The sequence below is a fragment of the Mesocricetus auratus genome, unplaced genomic scaffold, assembly GCF_017639785.1.
Source record: "Mesocricetus auratus isolate SY011 unplaced genomic scaffold, BCM_Maur_2.0 Super-Scaffold_4256, whole genome shotgun sequence".
Taxonomy (NCBI): domain Eukaryota; kingdom Metazoa; phylum Chordata; class Mammalia; order Rodentia; family Cricetidae; genus Mesocricetus; species Mesocricetus auratus.
The window spans coordinates 88,265,748-88,284,269 of NW_024429182.1; the positions used below are offsets into that span (position 1 = coordinate 88,265,748).

An 18,522-nucleotide genomic window follows, 5' to 3' on the forward strand; every position below is an offset into this window, starting at 1 on the left:
TTAGTTAAAACTCATTCCTTGTGTGCCAGGTACCTTTCCCCCTAATTGCTGTCCATTCCTTGTTAACTCTGCCAAGGACTTCATGAGGTGGATACATTATTAATATCTCTGTCTTATTGATGAGGAAGATGATGCCCAGAGATATGCTCCCTGAGTTTACACAGCTAGATTGCCTGGCTCATGCCCTTAACCTCCTAACAGAACAGAGGACATTCAGAGGTACTATAGAGGAAAGGGTGGGAAGGAGACCTCTTTGAGGGAGAACCCGGTGGTCATATGGGCATGGAGAGTGGGACAGAGTGGGATATGAGACGGTGTGTGCAGAGCCACTCACCAAAGCATCAGCAAAGCCATGGTGTGGGGGTGTTAGTAGATTATTTTTATGGATAGGCCATGACGCTGGTGTCACAGTGCAGTGTTAGATATTGTCTTTAAAATCACTGTTTTCTATGTTTTTAAAGCAGCCAGGGTCATTAAATTTGCACAGCAAGCAATCTATCCCCTTATTGATTGTATTATGGAGAAAATTATATCCCAGGAAAATTATCACCCAAGAATCTGAGACTGGATGTAAGGGGGTAAGGAAGGCCCCAGAGCTAAGGTCCTCTAGGGTGGGATTATCAAAAGAAGCCACTGAATTGGGATGATTTAGTAACATCAATGAATCCAAGAGGCAATATCTGCCCCTTGGAAAGGCTTGAAGTCACTTTCAAATACTGCTCACCAATGTACTGATAACCAGTTTGGCCAACAGTTTACTTTGAACAAAAAGAACTCAAGTGACTGAGAGCCAAGCACAGTGATAACACAGCCACAGTTTAATGAATCATTCCAGAAAGAAGGCACGGCATTCCAGGCTAAGAATGGAAAACACAATCCACCCAGTTATCCCTGGAATGGGCACAGATTGTGCCCAGCTCTCACTTACAGAGATGAATACAGATTCTCTTAGCCCAAGCTGAATTCTAGGTTCTCAGGAAATCCTCATTTACGGATAGGATCTGTTCATTTCACTAACAGGGATTAGACAGGCCACTGTGACGTTGGAGTAATAAAAGCACTCCGGTCTGCACCAGGCACCTTGCAAACACAGCCCTTGCCATGTGCTCATGATCAGAGGGAGAGATGGGCAGGTGGGAAAACATTCTCCCTTTGTTACGGAGGTGAGGTGACAGATCCACTTTATTTAGCCAGTTGGCCTGGGAGACAGTAGCAAATCAGCAAAGGTCTCACAGAGGAGAAGGATTTGATATGAGTCTTAAAAGTACATGAAGAGAAACTCCAGGTAGTTGGAGAAGGTATTTAGGGAACTCCAAGCTTGGGCTAGAAGCCAGAAAATAACAACAAAATTTATATATTACTATATTTGTCCCACCTCCAATTCCAGCATCCTGCTTGGTGGTAAACCAAGGCCCTCAAAATCTCTCATATTTGTAGCAGTCTGTGGAGAAAGGAGCATTGCTGGCTATGGGAATGTGATGGGGATAGCTTCATTCAGTCAATTCCTTGGGCCTTCTACACCACTTAGAGCCTCAGGAGAGAAGTGAAGGAGGGACCAAGGAAGATAGCTCATCTTGACATGAAGCTAGTGGGCCAAAGTGAACAGCGCAGCCAACATCAGTAATGTGAATGTAGGCAAGTAGTGAGCTTGTGTTTCTTAGCTGCCAGAAAGGAATGCTTCACAAGGACGGTAGATAGTAGTACAGTTAAAGCATGGGTCAGAACCAACCTGCAACAGGGCCAAATTTGAGCTCTCCCACACACTGATTGTTACTGGAGTTAATGTCATAGCCCAATCAGCCAATTAAAAGGGCCAAATTAATAGTAGAAAGCAGAAAAGGATTTATTCAATATGGCTATATTGGGAAGAAAAAGAAAGAGATCCAGTGACCCTCTACCCAATACATCTTCAGTCCCAACAGGAGGGAGGGTTGAGTTTAAGTAGAGAGCCAGAGATAAGGGTAAGTAGAAAGTTCTGGTCAAGGTGTGGTCCCTCCCATCATTGACCCCCTACAGTATCAGCTCTGGTTTGTCCTGAAAGGTGATCTGGCAAGTTACAAGGTTCTTTTTGGGAGACAATTTTCCCCTCTGGTTGCCCTAGGCTTCTACCAGCATGAGATTCCTGAGGAGATTTCAATTTCTCGGGGTACATTGTTCAGGTAGTCTGTCAGCCAAGGGGAGGCCACAGGTGTCTTTTCCATTGGAATATCCTCATTCCTGCAAGGCAAGGGGTTACAAGATTGCAAAGCCTTAGGCTGGTATTTAAGGTCTCTGAGCCTGCAGTGCTGGGGTTTGAACCAGGTCTGTCTCAGGCATAGTCTCTTCATATTCGTTTAGCTTTAAGGACTCTCTAATGTGGGCAGCTGTGGAGAAAAGAAAAAGTGGGGTGACCATATTTCACTTCTAATATATAAATACACTTCACGAGATAATGTCTGTCCCCACCCTTGACTCTAGTTGTGTTTTTCTTAGCTTGCTCCAGTCATTGGACAAATAGGAAACTGCACATTAGGCTAAGGTCACGGGGAAGGGAGTGGAGAGTATAATTTGCAGGAGGAGAAACATTATGAATAGCTGGTATTTTTAGAGCGTTATCTTTCTTGTTCATGATGGGGTTTGGTTTCTAGCCTGATGAAACATATTTTTCAAGGTCTGAGGGAAAGCTACAAGACAGGAAATTGATGCTAAGAGCAGAGAGCAGGCTTCACTTTGGACTCTGCCTAAGGAAAAGTAGCAGTGACCCTGAGCTTCCTTCTAGAAGGTTCATCTTACAATGTGGTGCTGTTTCTGGGCTCCTCCATGATGCCACCACTCTCAGTCAGATTAAGGGCACCAAGATGGCTGCAGAATCCATCTTATTAGGTTGTTAGGTTGCTTCCTTTGAACTTATGGTGCACTCATACATTAGATGGACTCCAAGCATGCCCAGCTATCCTGAGGTGATTTCCCTACCTTTCCACATGATGCCTGCACTTCCTGCTGTTTCTCAGACCCTCTACTCCTGCTCTCTGCAAAAGGCCTGGCCTTGTTCTTACAAAGAGCTTTCCCATTTGGATAGGAGTCAGCTCATCTTTGTTCGTCAGGACCCCACCTCATTGTCCTTCTCTTCTACTCTTTGTCCAATCAAGGAGAGGTTTCTCTTACTTTTCAAAAGGCGTGGTTCCTTTAGTCAAAGGCACTTTCCCTTTGGCCATCTTCTTTCGTTGCCTCCTCTGGGCCCTTTCTACCTGTGTTTGAACAGTCCTGCAGCCCTTGACCCAAGCATTCAGCTGAGCATCCCTGTCAATGCACTCCCAATCATGGCTGTACCTTTCTCGTTTCCCTTTCCTTATCGCGCATTCATCGTTACCTCAAGGCCCAATGTGACCCCTGCATTATCAAACCCCACCAGGGACACAAACTTTCAGAAGACACAGTGAAACACAGTGAGCCTTCTCTCCCTGACTCCCAAGCCTCCACCCCCTTCTGGCTTGCACCTCCCTCTCTATTTCTCTGTCTTTTTGTCTTTGTCCTCATCTTCATCAGATGAGCTTGGAGATAACTGGGAGTTGGCTCTTAAAGATAACTGGGAATTGGTTCTGAGATCTCTGCTTTTCTTTCCTTGTGATCTCTCCTTAGGCCATCATCCATCCTTTATATTCTTACAACATAAAGTGAGTGTCTCTGCCTCGCTTGGCATCTCCAAGTGTCTACCCAACATTTCTTCTTGGACACTTCATGTGCATGACAATTTATTTCGCTCCAAACTTAGCTCCTGCTACATTGATTGTTCTCATCAGCTCAGGTCTCCCGGCACCCATTGCATCTCCAAGTCTATATATCCTCCATCCTCTACCTCAGATGGCCATTGTATGCATATCTCATTTTTGAGGCTAGGGTTTTTGTTTCAGTACCTCATCGAGGCCGTTTTTGACCATCCACTCTAAACACACCCTCTCTTTTTCATTTTCTGTAACTGAATAATTTCTTTCATAAATATTATAATTCATAATTAATATGATTACTTTTTCCTTCTATAAAACTCTACATTGGCAAAAAAGAGATTTATCTTTTCCTCTTTATAATTCCACATTACCTTGTATGTGTCACATTATCACACTCAATGCACAGTTGAAAGACTAAGTGAAAGTCATAGACACAGTCTATGAGAAAAGAAGGAACTAGGATGCTTCAGTCTGCCTCCTCGTGGAGGACTCTGCTGTCTGTGACACTGTGACACTTGCCTGTCCACTCACAGCACCTCCTGAAATAAGAATAAAGTTGGATTTGGGGACATCAGGCTAAGAGAACTGTTGTAGTGTTTGCCTCCTCCATGGGCTGGTGAAGATTCGTAGAGCAGTTCTTTATAAAACCTTGTCTCAAGGTAGATGTTTAAAAACTCAAAAGTCAGTGAAAGAGTCCAAGTTTCCTCTTTGAATCAGGAACCAGGTCAAAGACACGGTTTTGTCCTTAGCTGTTCCATCTGTCGCTGCAATGACACCCTGTGCTTCCCTCCTCTCACTAGTGGAAAGACAAATGCAGAGGCTGACTGTGAAGTTTGTGCCCCTGTGCCGCTCCCCAGCTGCCAGGAGGACATGAGCCAGGAGACCAAGGCCAGGGCAGAGGAAGACGCCTACAACAAAGGGTGAGTCAGACCTGGCCACCCCAAGGGCAACTGGCAGGTCTCAGAAGGGAGCTTCCCACACCCTGGCTTCTGGGGAGTTTAGGGCAAGCAATCAATGGGCCCAGAGCCTCTTTTTTTGTTGTTTTTTGTTTTGGTTTTTGTTTTCCAAGGCATGGTTTCTCTGTAGCTTTTGGAGCCTGACCTAAAACTCACTCTGTAGACCCGGCTGGCCTCTAACTTACAGAGATCTGCCTGCCTATGAGTTCTGGGACTAAAAGCGTGTGCCAACACCACCCAGCTACCCAAAACCTCTTTAGTCAAGAAAGCCCTACATAGGGAAGCAGGACACGGGATGTGCTTAGACAACAGCTAGCTTCAACTGGACCCCTCTCTTTTTCAGGCATGATACCACTGCCTAGAACTAAACATCAGAAGCCTGGCATAGGTTCCTCTTGGTACTGCCCGAGGCTTCCTGACACATGTGTAGTGTTGTCATGTTGCTGCCAACAGTGCCCAGGGGCACCTTCAACTGTGCTTCCTGGAATAGCCCTGGTGTCCCCTATAAGTCAGAGCTCCTCTCTCCTGCCCTTGCCCCCCATTTCCACCCTTGCCTATCTCTAAAGGAGCCACTTTAACAACCAGAGCCAGCTCAGCCACTCGGAGAGAGCACTGGGCAGGGCCCAAGGCCCAGGACTCAAGATAGAAACTCACCTTTAACTAAGCATAGTGTTCCATGGCTCCTGAGGGAGGTTCAGCTTACCATGGGCACAGAATCCTATGGTATTTGTATGACAGTCACTCAGTGGTGGGTGGGGCCATCCCAGTCAAGCTAGTAAAGTTAGACACCTGACTGTATGTAAGACAAGTGAGCAGATCTGTTCAGGGAAATACTGATTCCAAGAGGAATCGGGGGTGGGGAGGCTTTCTTTCTTTTTTCTTGTTTTGTTTTTCAAGAGAGGTTTCTCTGTGTAGCCTGTCCTGGAAGTAGTGCTGTAGACCTGAAACTAGCCTTGTGAGTTCTGGCCTCGAACTCACAGAGATCCACCTGCCTCTGCCTCTTTAGTGCTGGGATTAAAGGTGTGCGCCACCACTTCTGGGCTTCATGGTTGGGGGGGGGGTGGAGAGTGGGGGGGTGGGCTTCTTCTCAGAAGACTTAAGAGCAAAGTCCCTCTATTGGTTTTATGAACATTGTCTGGGTTCCTCCAATGTCAAGCCTGGCATTTCTGAAACACGCCCCAGTACCCTGAGATGAAGGTCCCCCAAAGTTAAAGCCCCTGGGTTCCATAGGGAAAATGCAATCTTATCTCTGGGGAATGTTTTGTAGGATAACAACCAGCAGTAGACCTTGTCCCACATTCTTTCCCCAATCAATTTGTCACACTGTCACATAAACAGGAAGGATGGCTGAGGAGTGAGGGGAAATGGTACTGACATGAGTCGTATTGGGGTTCAACAGAGCTTCCCAGCTTTTTCCTGTCGTATGGAGCCACAGGAAGTGGAGGTTCTTCAGTCCCCTCCCCCAGGGTCTCAGGCAAGAATGTCCCGTGTCCAACCCTCCCAGATACAGTTCTTCCTTTTTGCTCTCCAGATGCCAGGAAGGGGTAAAGAAGGCCGAACAACTTCAAGACCTAAAGGAGGAGGAGGAAGAACAGAAGACGGAGAGTCCCGAGGAACCAGTGGAGGTAGAAGAACCTGAGGAGGAAGAGACAGATCAGAGAAGCAGGTTGGAAGCCTACACTTGGAGCCCAAAGGGATCTCAAGTCATTTAACTGTTGAATTGCACAAAAGGGATGGAAATGCCTTTCCCAGACAGCAGTAGGTCTGGGGCCTACATTTATCGGACAACAGAACTCAAGAAGGCACTAACTGGAGAAAATTAAGCTAGGAATGGCACATTTGCGAATGCTGATGGGTCAGAGGTCATGGGCAGGGCAGAAAGCCATTACTAGCTCTTAGGAGCTGAGAAAGGGAGAGGTGCTTTTAGTGGACACCTAGCCACACTATGGTCAGGCCATTCCACAGCCACAACCACAGATGAGTTCAGATCAAAGGAGCTGGCCTGAATTCCTGAGAGGGTTTGGACAAAAACAAGAACAGTAGAGAGAAACAGAGGGAACAGTGTCAGGCAGGGAAGTTTGCTCAGGTCAAAGTTCAGTCTCTAACAGGTCCCTGCTATGTTGACCAAACACTTTCATTTGCAGTCTCTTCACTTTAGGCTGGAAATAACGTCTCTTTTGTTTCAAGATATCTGCTTCTATGGAGTGGAAGAGGAGATGGGACACAGAAAGAAAGTCTGTATCCTACGACTTGCTCCACTACAGCTGTAGGTCTCACTTTACCGTACAGAACAATAAATTAAAAACAAAACAAAACTGGTACCAGGGTTTGAACCCAGGACCTTGCAAATGGTAGGCAAGCACTCTTCTGCTGATATACATCCCCACACCAAGAACAATGGAAATAACCTTGTCTAGTTGCAGGGTATTCTATATAATAAGGTCACGATGCTATAGGCCAGGACTATCCCACATAGGAGTATGTTTAAGGACAGAATAAACTATCCATAGGAGGAGGCATGCACTGTTTTATTAGTATAAGGACCAGACCAACACTCTAGATTTTCCAAAAAAAAAAAAAGCCCCAATGTCATATATTCTGCCCAACTATCTCCATCAGTACATCAAAGCCATAAGTCTTGTTTTTGTTTTGTTTTGTTTTCCTTAAATATAGTTGTAGCAACCTTGGAACACTTCACTGAAATCTTCTTTTAGATACTCTCGACTATCTTGGAGTCCAGAACTTCTCCAGACAAAACCATTAGCTGTATGATCACCTGCCCCTGATCCCAGACACAGTGTCTGTAATCTGAGCCTCCCGCTGGCAAGCTCCAGAACCCACTCACATGCAATGAATAAAGTAGTAAGTGAAGATTAGAAAGAGGATAACTGGGTTTCCAAGCCTGTAGATGCCATTGACAGAGCCCAGTAGTGGAAGATGCAACCAGCAGGAGGGGACTCAGCCTGCCTGGGTCAACCCCACTGTCAATGAAAGAGCTTTCTCAGAGTGCCAGGGCAAATGCTTCCTCGGGGTGAGCATGCCTGTGCCAGTTACACCACCCCCTCTGCTGAAAGAGCCTCAAGTTTAACCATGGAAACACAACCCTGACTCCAAGCAACGGCATCCGGTCCTCCTACCGTCTCACCTTCCTCTTGCGGGTCATCTGCATTTATTTTGCAGACCACCAGGCTGCCTTTGTTAAGCCCAAGCTCTTCCTTTGGCACCTTGAACTCATCTAAGACAGGCTAGAATTTCCAACACTTTCACACACAGCAAAATAACAAAAGAGAAATAAACAGCAAGCATGTGGCTGTAAACAGTCTGGCTTACAAAAGGCAGACCTAACTCCATCTCTGGCAGTTGGCAGCTCCTTCCTGTCTCATCAAAGCTCGGGGAAGCAATGTTTTGCCTGGGTCCTTTTCTGCTCACCTTGTGAGCCGTTCTGGCAATGGCCGTCTGCTGCACCTGAATCTTTAGAGGCCTCATTCAGACTCCCATCCTTCATGCCTGATTGGCGTTGTTTTAGGTTCTGAATAGATGACTTACTTGGATGGCTGATCCCAGACCTGAGCAGGGTCCTCAGCCTTCAGCAAGGGGTACAGCTTCACTTTTTCAGGCTCAGCCCATCTTCTCAGGAAATTTATCATATAAACTGTGCACCCACTGCAGAAAAGTCCCTCTCTCACCCATAACCCAAGCCAGACTGGTTGCAAGAGCTGTCGTGCTTAATGCCAGAAGATGCTCAGCCCACTGTAGAGTCCCTTAGAAGTGGAGTTGCTTGTAGAAACCTTCACTTGAATATGAGTCCCCTGTGACATGTTGGCACCTCACTAGCAAGCAAAGTCCGAAGCTATCAAAAATTCCATGGGTTAGAAAAATGGCTCAGTTATTAAGAATATTTGCTACTCAGTCGAATTCTGGAGTTTGGATTCCAGAACTCACAGAACAAGCCAGTCATCCCATGAACACTTTGTAACCCCAGCTCCAAGAGTGGCAGAGAGGAAAGGCTCGCTGCAGCTGGCTGACTTCCAGCTAACTACCTGAGCAAACATGAGCTCAGGGTGAAAGAGAGACCCTTCCTCAAAGGAATAGGAGAAGGGGATACAGAAGATCATCCGATGCCCTCTTCCTGCCTCCATGTGCATCCTTAGATATATGCACTCGCATACCCATGCATGCATGTACATGCGTATGCACACACACAGAGAGACTTTTTTTTTTTTTGGTTTTACGAGACAGGGTTTCTCTGTTTTGGAGGCTGTTGGTCCAGCCTGGCCTTGAACTCACAGAGATCCGCCTGCCTCTGCCTCCTGAGTGCTGGGATTAAAGGCGTGCACCACCAACGCCCGGCACACACAGAGACTTTTATGCCTGTTTTGTACATTTTACAAAACGCTGGGTCTGGAGAGATGGCCCAGTGGTTTAGAGCACTTGTTGCTCTTGCAGAGTCCCTGAATTTAGCTCCCAGCATACACATCATGGTTCACAATTATCCTAACTCCATTTCCAGGGGATCTGATGCCTTTTTCTGACCTTTATGAGAACCAGGCATGTACATGGTGCACACACATACATGCAGGCAAAACACTCATACACACACATTAAATAAATAAAGAAACATTGAACGAAGTAAGCCCAGTAACTAGCTCCTTATTTGATTTCAACATCAAACTCTAAGTCTTGTAAGTTTCATCTTCCACATAATGAACTAGTTTATTATAAATATTGATCTCTAGAAGAACTTTGTGTGGAGCAACCAACACCTTCTTAACGTGGTCTGTAGATTGTTTTGTAACACAGCTGAGATTCACAATACGTGACAGAAAAACGGCTCTTTCTTCTCACCACTGGTTCAAATGTGCTCTATGGGCCTGAGTGACCGTTAAGTGGTGCCTTTACTTTTCCAATAATCCTCTGAAAGCAGAAGCTTTTGTATCAAAAATTGACCCAAAGGAATTTTCTATTTCTAGCTTAATTTTGTTTCCAGTTTCTCTTAAGGATCATTTACCCAGATCTTGATTGCCTCTTTTGTAGCCTGAGAATGGATTAAGGGGCTGGAAAGATGGTTTGGCAATGAAGAGAACGTTATGCTCTTGTAGAGGACCTGAATTCACAACCTCCTGTAAATCCACTTCCAGGGATCTGATGCCTCTGGCCTCCACAGACACATGGGCACTAGTGGGCATACTCCCTACTCCCAACATATAATTAAAAAGGAAATCTATAAATGCAGATTTAGAGTGGGCTTCAGCCCACACCAACAGCCTGTTTGGGAGCACAAAAATACAGTTCAAAAATGACTCCATTTTGGACTCCAACTATGTCCCACTGGAATCTAAAGATAAATGGGGTTAGAAGGAAGGAAGCTTGCACTTCCAATCTCTCCCTTCCTAATAATTGCATAAATAGCTAGTGACTTTCCTTAGAAGCAAATGTACTAAACTGTCATGAAATGGCTTGCACAGCTGAAATTGGTCCACTTCCAAGTCATGTAATGACTTGTACAGCTGAAATTGCTTGTTGGGTTCTCATACAGACACGGGACCAACTGCTGTCCCCTGTGGCCATGGCATCCAAGACAAGCATTTCAAGAAGCTGGCTTTGGAGGGCACTTGCCGAGTATTTCATTCTACGGCAACCCATCTACTTCCCACCCGCTCTCTGTTCAAGCTGCCATCCTCCTGAGCAGCTGACCCGAGCACTAACTACAGTGTCTTTGTGAGACATGTGGTCTACAGGCAGCCCTCAGTCCCTCTCCCCACCTTTTCCATCTGGTAACCCTCAGTAATGTTGCTTTGCAAATCACAGAGTTGGAATAGACACAGGAGAAAAAGTATAGTTTGCTTAAAATGCACAGGACATCTCCAGAAGCCTCTAGGATGGGACTCTGATCAAATGTCTTTTTTACTAAACTGAAGAGAAAGAGGGTGGGCTGAGAGGAAGCTGGGAAGTAAGCAAGGGTGAATGTGGTCAAAGTAGAGGAGACAGATGCAGAGGAGAGAGACAAAGAGGGATGGAGAGAACACTTTAGAGAGAGTGGAGAGAAAAGGAGGAACAAAGTGGAAGATGGGTACAATAAAGGTGACAAACATCTGCACGAGTCTCCCACAGTGTGGACCAGTGGCACCAGAGTCACCCAGGGATTCTTAGATCTAACTGGGATCCTCATTAGAAGGCCTGGGAAATTTTGAATATGATCTGCCAGGTGATTCTCTGTATCGTTGAGCTTAAGAACCTCTGCCTTAGACAGCATAGAGGGTATCCCCAGACAGGGAAGTATTGGTCTGGGCATCAGATACGTGCTCGATATACTAATCTATCTGTATTTCATTGACAGCAAACTTGAAGAACTGGTCCGCTTCCTACAAGTCCTGTATCCCAAATTGTGTCAACACTGGCAAGTGATCTGGATGATGGCCTCAGTAATGCTTGTCTTGAGTGTTGTGCTTGGCCTCTACAGCTCCTATAACTCCTGTACAGAGCAGGTTGATGGGCCCCCTGGGAGGTCCACCTGTTCCGCAGCCCAGCGGGACTCCTGGTGGAGCTCAGGACTCCAGCAAGAGCAGCCAGCAGAGCAGTAGGACATTGGACCCCTCAGCCATGCCCTGCTCTAGTGTATTCACCCAACACTCTGCCCCCAAGTTCAGTGTGTCAGGCCCACATGTGCACATGTGGTCACCCATCCCATCGGGGAACCAAGAGGCTTTCTCTTCACCCTCATCGCCTCCATGGAAGCTACTCTCACTCAGTAACCTGATACTTTGAAGAGATCGGCAAAACTGCAGGAAAGTGTCTGATGGAGACCTTTGCAAAGGACTCTGGCCCCAGGGAAGAGTCCTGCCCCTGGCTCAGATGGATTGGGAGAACTGAAACCCCTTCATTCAGGGGACAGTGAGAAGCCTGCTCTCCTCCTTATCCTCCCTGTGTTTCATAATCAGGAAGAATGGTACTTAATGGCCAGTACAGACCATAAGGATCAGACCTGGTACTTGGAGTCACAGTGTGGATGTCTTCCCACTTCCTATGAACAATCTTTAGCCTTCTCTCTCCCCTTCAGAATCACCATTTCTTGTTGGAGTGGGAAAGCTTACTCACAAAAGTACACAGGTTAAAAGTAGCCCCATGCTCGAAAGGAAACAGGAAGATGTGAGTTAATATATAACTTATCTTTATACATATGGACAGTACACACAACGTGTTTGTGCACAGACACCCACTCTCTGGAAGCATGCTCTGCTCAGTGGTATCCATGTTGTGACAACCAATTGGTTTTCACTAGGTATGGAACAGTAGTCGGTAGGCATCCGTACAGGGAGCCCTCCACACCTCTGAAGATGTTTGAGAACCCAAGAAATCGTGTCTTCTTCATTGCACTTCTGATGCCAGTTTGGAGCTGCACAGTTTGTTCCCTGCTTGTGTGCTGCATTTGAAAGTGATCTTATACAGTTAACCCACCCCTTGGGTAAGAAAAGGTGTGCCTTCCACTCCAGACTCTCACTCTGCCTTGCACCTCAGGGCTGCTGTTCTCATGTAATTCCGGCCCAAATGTGTCCTACCGAAGACCTGTTCAGCGCCAAACAGAAGGAGCGCATCCCGCTTCCAGCATGGTTTCTCTCACCCTGCTCAGCTGTCAACCTCATTCAGCTCTCATCAGTTGGAGATGGAGCTTCTATTGTGGTTTCATTGTTTTTGTTGCTAATACTCATGTAGAACTTATTGTGAGCCCAAAGTGTTTCAGTGTTATATAGGTAGTAATTCATTTAGTCCTCAAGAAAAACAAAATCTGAAATGGATATTTCTCTCTCCATGACAAATAAGGAAACAGAAGCATAAATGATAAAAGAGTATGCACACACAGAAAGACCACACACACACACACACACACACACACAGAGAGAGAGAGAGAGAGAGAGAGAGAGAGAGAGAGAGAGAGAGAGAGAGAGAGAGAGAAACAACTTGTCAAGCACATATAGCTAGTAATTAAATCATTCAAACTAGAGTGGTCTGGCCCCAGGGACTGTATTCCTGACTCTTCTCTGGTCTCCTAGGTGCCTTCCAGTCTGATCCCACTCTCTCAACTGGCTTTTCAGTTGTTCCAAACCAGCCACGATTCTCAAATGAAATTACTCTTCCCACTGCACTTTAACCCATAAGCATCTCTCCTGCCATTGTCCTCTTCTCACCACTCTTGAGGACCACCCCTCAAGCACAAATACCATCCCTCTCTACCCCTCAGAGACCTCCTCCCACATTCTTACCATACCCAACATCATGGTGGCACCCCACTTAGTGCGTCTGGCACTTGTTAAATTTCAATCATTGACCTGCACCTACTATCTAACCCATTTATACATCTGTCTCCCTGGACATTTTCCTCAAATACTATGTCTCACCATCTCTTGGATAGGTACTTAATATGGCAAACACTTTGGAGAGGGTCATTTAATGTTGGATAAAAGAGAAAGTGACCATTCAAGGTGGAGAGTAGCCTAGAACATGAAATTTTGAGGCTTCCCAATACCATCTCCCTCAGGACCATTCTTATCTCCATGAGAAACTTGTCATGACTAATTCCTGACCTTAGCTTACTTTTATCTTTATTTACTCTGAGAGAACAAGAATGAAACGAGACTACAGAAATCCCATTCCCAAGTTCAAGCTTCCATGCAATCACTACTTTTAGAGAGACATGCCCCCACAACTCACCCCAACTAGGCCTCACTTTAAAACACTGGTTTTGAAGGGGCACCCTTTACAGTGGCTGGAACATGGCTGAGTGAGGAGCCCCAGGATGTACCATTAAAGGTAATGAGGTTCAGAGTGAGGCAGTGGGATTTTGCAGGCATAGGTAGATGGCTTTCCTGGTGTCTTCCATGGGACTAGATCCAGTCAAAGGAGATTTAACTAGTAGCATCATATAGCCAAAGACAAGCTGTAGATGGATTGCAGAGAGAACAGCCATTAGGATTCTAGGAAGTCAATGTCTAATCTCCACACCAAAAGAAGGTACAACTTGAGTGAGCTTATCGTCCATTTGGTCACAGATTGTCACCCCTGTTCTAGGTGAGACAAAGTCAAGAAGAGCATGTATAAACTGCTTCAGCATTGTCACAGGCTTCTGAAGCCTGCAGGAGTCCTTGGGCCTAGATCAGCAACCACACTACTCCATCTGTAAGGGCAGTTGAGGAAAAGGACATCTCCAAAGAGCATAGCCATATTTAGGACAGCATGACTGAAAACACAGGTGTTGGCCCACCTTTTCAAGAAAAGAAGGGATAACTTGAAGCAGTTACAGATGCTGCCTCACATAGTCAGTGACATGGAAGCCAACCTTGTGTTTCCAGACATAACAGTAAAATTAAAGGTTCCCGTTCAAGATGCCTCCGAAACCTGGCATTTCTGCTTAGCCTTGCGAGTCTGGTTGCAGCTTTCTATTTCAGAGCAATGTGCTTGCATCACCACTGATTCACTTTCTAAAAGGAACTTCACTCTCTAGCCACCATGCAGTCTGTTTCCTTTGTGCAGCCTGGAAGAGGGAATGGCAAGGGAGACACTGGACTTGCATATCACCGGCTGTCAGACCCTAATGTTAAGGCTCACACAGGTAGGTGTGCTAGTGTTGAACTGTAGAATGTCACATAGATGAGTTTGAAAATAAACGCACATTTCCAAACCTTTGGCAGAAGTCAAATGCCTCTTTGTTATGTGAAGCTGAACCCTAATCTTTCTCCAATGCTGAATTAGATCCATTGAGAACTGTAGATCTGAACTTCTCTCGGGGAACACAGTCAGGATCTAATTTGGAATGATTAGATCTTTCTCCAAAAATGTCTGTGACTTTTCCTGGGGCTAAAATACCCTGGAAAAAACAACCTGATGGGAAAAGTGTTTATCTTGCTCACAAGGGTACAGCTTGTTATGGTGGGGAATTCTTGGCAGCGGGAACTAGAGGCAGCTGGTCACACTGCAGCTGCAGTCAGTAACTAGCTCACTTTCTCCTTTTCATACAGTCCAGGATCCCATCCTAGGGAATAGTACCCCCCACAGTGGGCAGGTCTTCCCACCACAATTGGCCTAATCTAGACCATCCACTAATAGGCATGTCCATAGGTTCATTTCCTAGGACCTAGATGACTCTAAATTTGGTAAAATTGACAATGGCCATCCTCCATCTTTTGAATATGAGATACAACTTTTGTTCATATGTTAGGTTTTATGGGACTGTTAGCCTTAAGACAGAGTATCCAGTTATTTTCTTGTGGGAGTCAGTTCTCTCCTTCCACCATATAGGTTTTGGGGATCTAACGAGGTCATTAGTCTCAGTGAGGCACACCTTTACCCACAGAATCACTTCAACAGTCCCCTGAGCCTTGGTTGTTTTTAATGGTTTGTTTTGAAACCAATTCTTACTTTGTAGCCTAGGCTGGCCTTGAACTCGTGATCCTACTGCCTCCATCTTATGAGTGGTTGGATTACAGGCATGCACCACCACATTCAGCTTTAAAAAAGGTTCATTTGGTTCACAGTGCTGGAGATTCAAGGTCATGATGCCTTCGCCAGTTCATTTCTAGTGAAGGGCAAATGATAGTGACAGGAGTGGATATTAGAGCAAGCAGTCAAGTGTCAAAAAAGCAGAGAGAAAAGGGGTGGCCTTGTTCCTTATATAACAACCCTATCCCAAGAGCTCCCAAAGGAAATGCACAAGGAAAACTTCCCACTAACCCCTCTTCCTAATATGGTTCCACCCTGGAGATCAACCATTTACCTACAATAGACCCTTGAGTGACATTCAAACTGCATCTGTCCACAGCAATGATCTTCATCATGCCACTTCTCTGGCATTCCTGAACCATGTTAGTCTGGTAATTGCTGTGACTGCCATCTTTCCCCTTGACAAGTGGGAGCTTTCATTGAGATCATCCAGACCCTGCCTCACTAGTACATCGGGGAGTGGTATACACCCCTTTATACTCATAGGTGCAAGACTACAGATTGCCACAGATTGGAGTACTGGGCATGTAGTGGTTTGAATGAGAATGGCCTCCACAAGTTCATCTATTTGAATACTTGGTCCCCAGCTTGGTGGAACTGTTTGGGAAGGACTAGGAGGTGTGGCCTCGTTGTAGGAGGTGTGTCAATGAGGGCAAGCTTTGAGGTTTCAAAAGTCCCAAGTCTTTCCCGTTAGCTTCCCCTGCCTCGTGCCTGTGGATCAGGATGTAAGCTCTCAGCTACTGCTCCAACACCATGCTCCCACCATGATGGTCATGGACTCACCATCTGAAACTATAACTGTTCACTAAATGTTTACTTTTATAAGTTACCTTGGTTGTGACTTATCATAGAAACTGAAAATTAACTAAGGCAGGGAATAACTCTGAGATCAAGGACTCTGTGCAGGGTAGGACCTTGGGTGGCCTTCCTTGAGAAGAGTATAGTGGTCTGCAAAAGGGAGAAATAGTGAGCCCAATATTGGGTGACTAGGCAGGGACACTCAAGCACTTTTTTTTATATGAGTGCTCTATTTTTATGCCAGAAGAGTATCAGAGGATATCATTATGGATGGCTGTGAGCCACCTAATAGTTGCTGGGAATTGAACTCAAGACCCTGGAAGAGCAGTCAAGTGCTCTTAACTGCTGAACCATCTCTCCAGCCACTCAAGCACTTTTTACTCTTGGGTACATAGCTGAATTAAAACTTCTTAATCAGGTTAGATGGGAACATGTGACTAAGTACTGATTACCCCACTATAAACAGGAGTGATATATTCCAGGGTTGGCCTCAAAGGCAATCTTCAACACCATTATCTACATTTGCTGGTTCACTGTGAAGATCCAGAAAGAGAACTCAGAGATATTAGAAGACAGGAGTGCCATGGGAATCAGGTAGAAACAGCCTCTATCTTTGAATAAACTGTGCTGTGGAATCCTCACTATACACACACACCATTACTACCATCACCACCTGTCAGCCGTTGGAATGCCACACAGACCTTTCAAGTAAGCCACTGAGGCATGCAGGTGTTGGTTGCAGTAGTTAGAATGCAATGACTAATACATTTGCTCACCTGTGTATTTCTTTCTCCTTTCTTTCTTTCCTTCTTTCTTCCTTCCTTCCTTCCTTTCTTCCTTCCTTCCTTTTTTCCTTTCTTTTTTTGAGACAGGTTTTCTTTGTGTAGCCCTGTTTATCCTGGAATTCACTCTGTTACCAGGATGATCATGAATTCAGAGATCTTCCTGCCTCTGCCTCCTGAATGCTGGGATTAAATGTGTGTGCCACCACTGCCTGACGCACCTGTACATTTCTTAAAAATAATCTTTATAATATTTGCCACCATAGAACTACTGCCATTTTCAAGTTCATGTGACTCTGTCCTTTGATAGGCAATGAAACCAAGGCCCAGGGAATTTCAGGGCTCCTTAAAATATTGCTCAAGGACACATGGATTGTTAGTGTTAGTAAGATTTAAACTCAAATGCGGACACCGTCCTCAGCCCAGCATTCTGGATTGTACTGTACTTTTATGCTGCCACTTTGCAAAGCCTCCACTCTATTTAAATTGTAATTGCATGTGTTGAATTTAAAAGACAACTAAAAATCTTCTTCATATCAAAGCCCATGATCTCTGAGTTAAGCTCAGTCTTTGGCATCAGGTCCAGCTATGGTACTTTGTGGTCTGGTCTGGTGACCTATGAACTTTTGATCCTGGTTTTAATAACCCTGAAGTAAAATTGGCCTGCATAGTCCATATTTGTTGCTGTCCTTTGGAAATTAATGGATAATCCCTTCATTTTATTTTACAAATTCCTAATTGTACAAACTTCTCCTCTCATTTTTGGTTCTCTTTGGTGATAGCATGAGCTGTTATTTAGAAGTGGACAGCATGGAGGGCTACCCTTCCTCGTCCTGCACATCCTCAGAAATTGTAAAGCCGTGTGCGTCTATCATCTGTGCTTCAGCTGCTCCAGGTTCTTGACGAGAGTTCTGCCATGACTTCCCCCAGTGATGGACTGGGACCTGGAAATGTAAGATGAAATAAATGCTTTCCTCACCATGCTGCCTTTTCTGGTTTATGTTAGCCACAGAAGAGGAAACTAGAATAGGCTTATTGCATACAGAAGCTTAGAGGCTGATACTGAGCATATTCTAACTCTGGGAGGCGGTGAATTCCAATCAAGTTTCCAATCACCCATCTCAGGGAGAGAATCTCCTTCTTCAGGAGGAGATGGTGAGTACAGAAGGCTCATAGCAGCTCAGAATTCTGAGGTTAGGTGACAGCTGAGTGCTCCGACCTGAATGGAATATTATGCCATTCCCCACCCCACCCCCACCCCATCCAAGACCGACTGGGGGAATACAGGTAGAAGAGGGTGAGAAGGACTGTAAGAGCTGTGGTAGGAAAAAGAGCTGTGAAACACTGCGCCATTGCAGTCAGAAGCACAGCAGCTATGGTCACTTGGACAAGATTGAGACCATGCACCTTCCATCACAGCCAGGGAGGGATTGTGCTCATGAGCAGCTATTGGCAGTTACTGGCTGCCAGAGAAGAAATCATCCATTTTCTTCAGGAAACAACCCTACATCCATGCACATGTAAACAATCTATTTAAAATCAGGGGTTATGGGGAAAGGCAGCACAGGAGGGGGGAGTTGCTGAGAAGAGGGAGCTGGGAAAGAGTGGGAGGAGACAAAAAGAGAGGGCAATGGTGAATATGACCAAAATGCATTATATATATGTGTAAAATTGTTTTTAAAAAAAAAGGCCCAGGCCAGCTTTGGCTACACAATAAGAACCTGTCTTGAAAATATTTATTTCCAGTCATATTCTAACAGTGGCTAAATTCTTCTCTCACGCAGGTCATTA

At 45.4% G+C, this 18,522-nt stretch overlaps 1 protein-coding gene across 1 annotated transcript in view; it reads left to right on the forward strand.

The window, feature by feature from the left end:
- Positions 1 to 14,337, forward strand: part of Irag1 (inositol 1,4,5-triphosphate receptor associated 1) — a 104,703-nt gene extending 90,366 nt beyond the window's left edge. The window contains 3 exon segments of the mRNA XM_040756317.1: positions 4,505 to 4,624; positions 6,192 to 6,326; positions 10,998 to 14,337. Of these exon segments, the coding sequence (XP_040612251.1) occupies positions 4,505 to 4,624; positions 6,192 to 6,326; positions 10,998 to 11,241 (499 nt within the window). The 3' untranslated portion in view covers positions 11,242 to 14,337.
- The last annotated feature ends 4,185 nt before the right edge of the window (positions 14,338 to 18,522 follow it).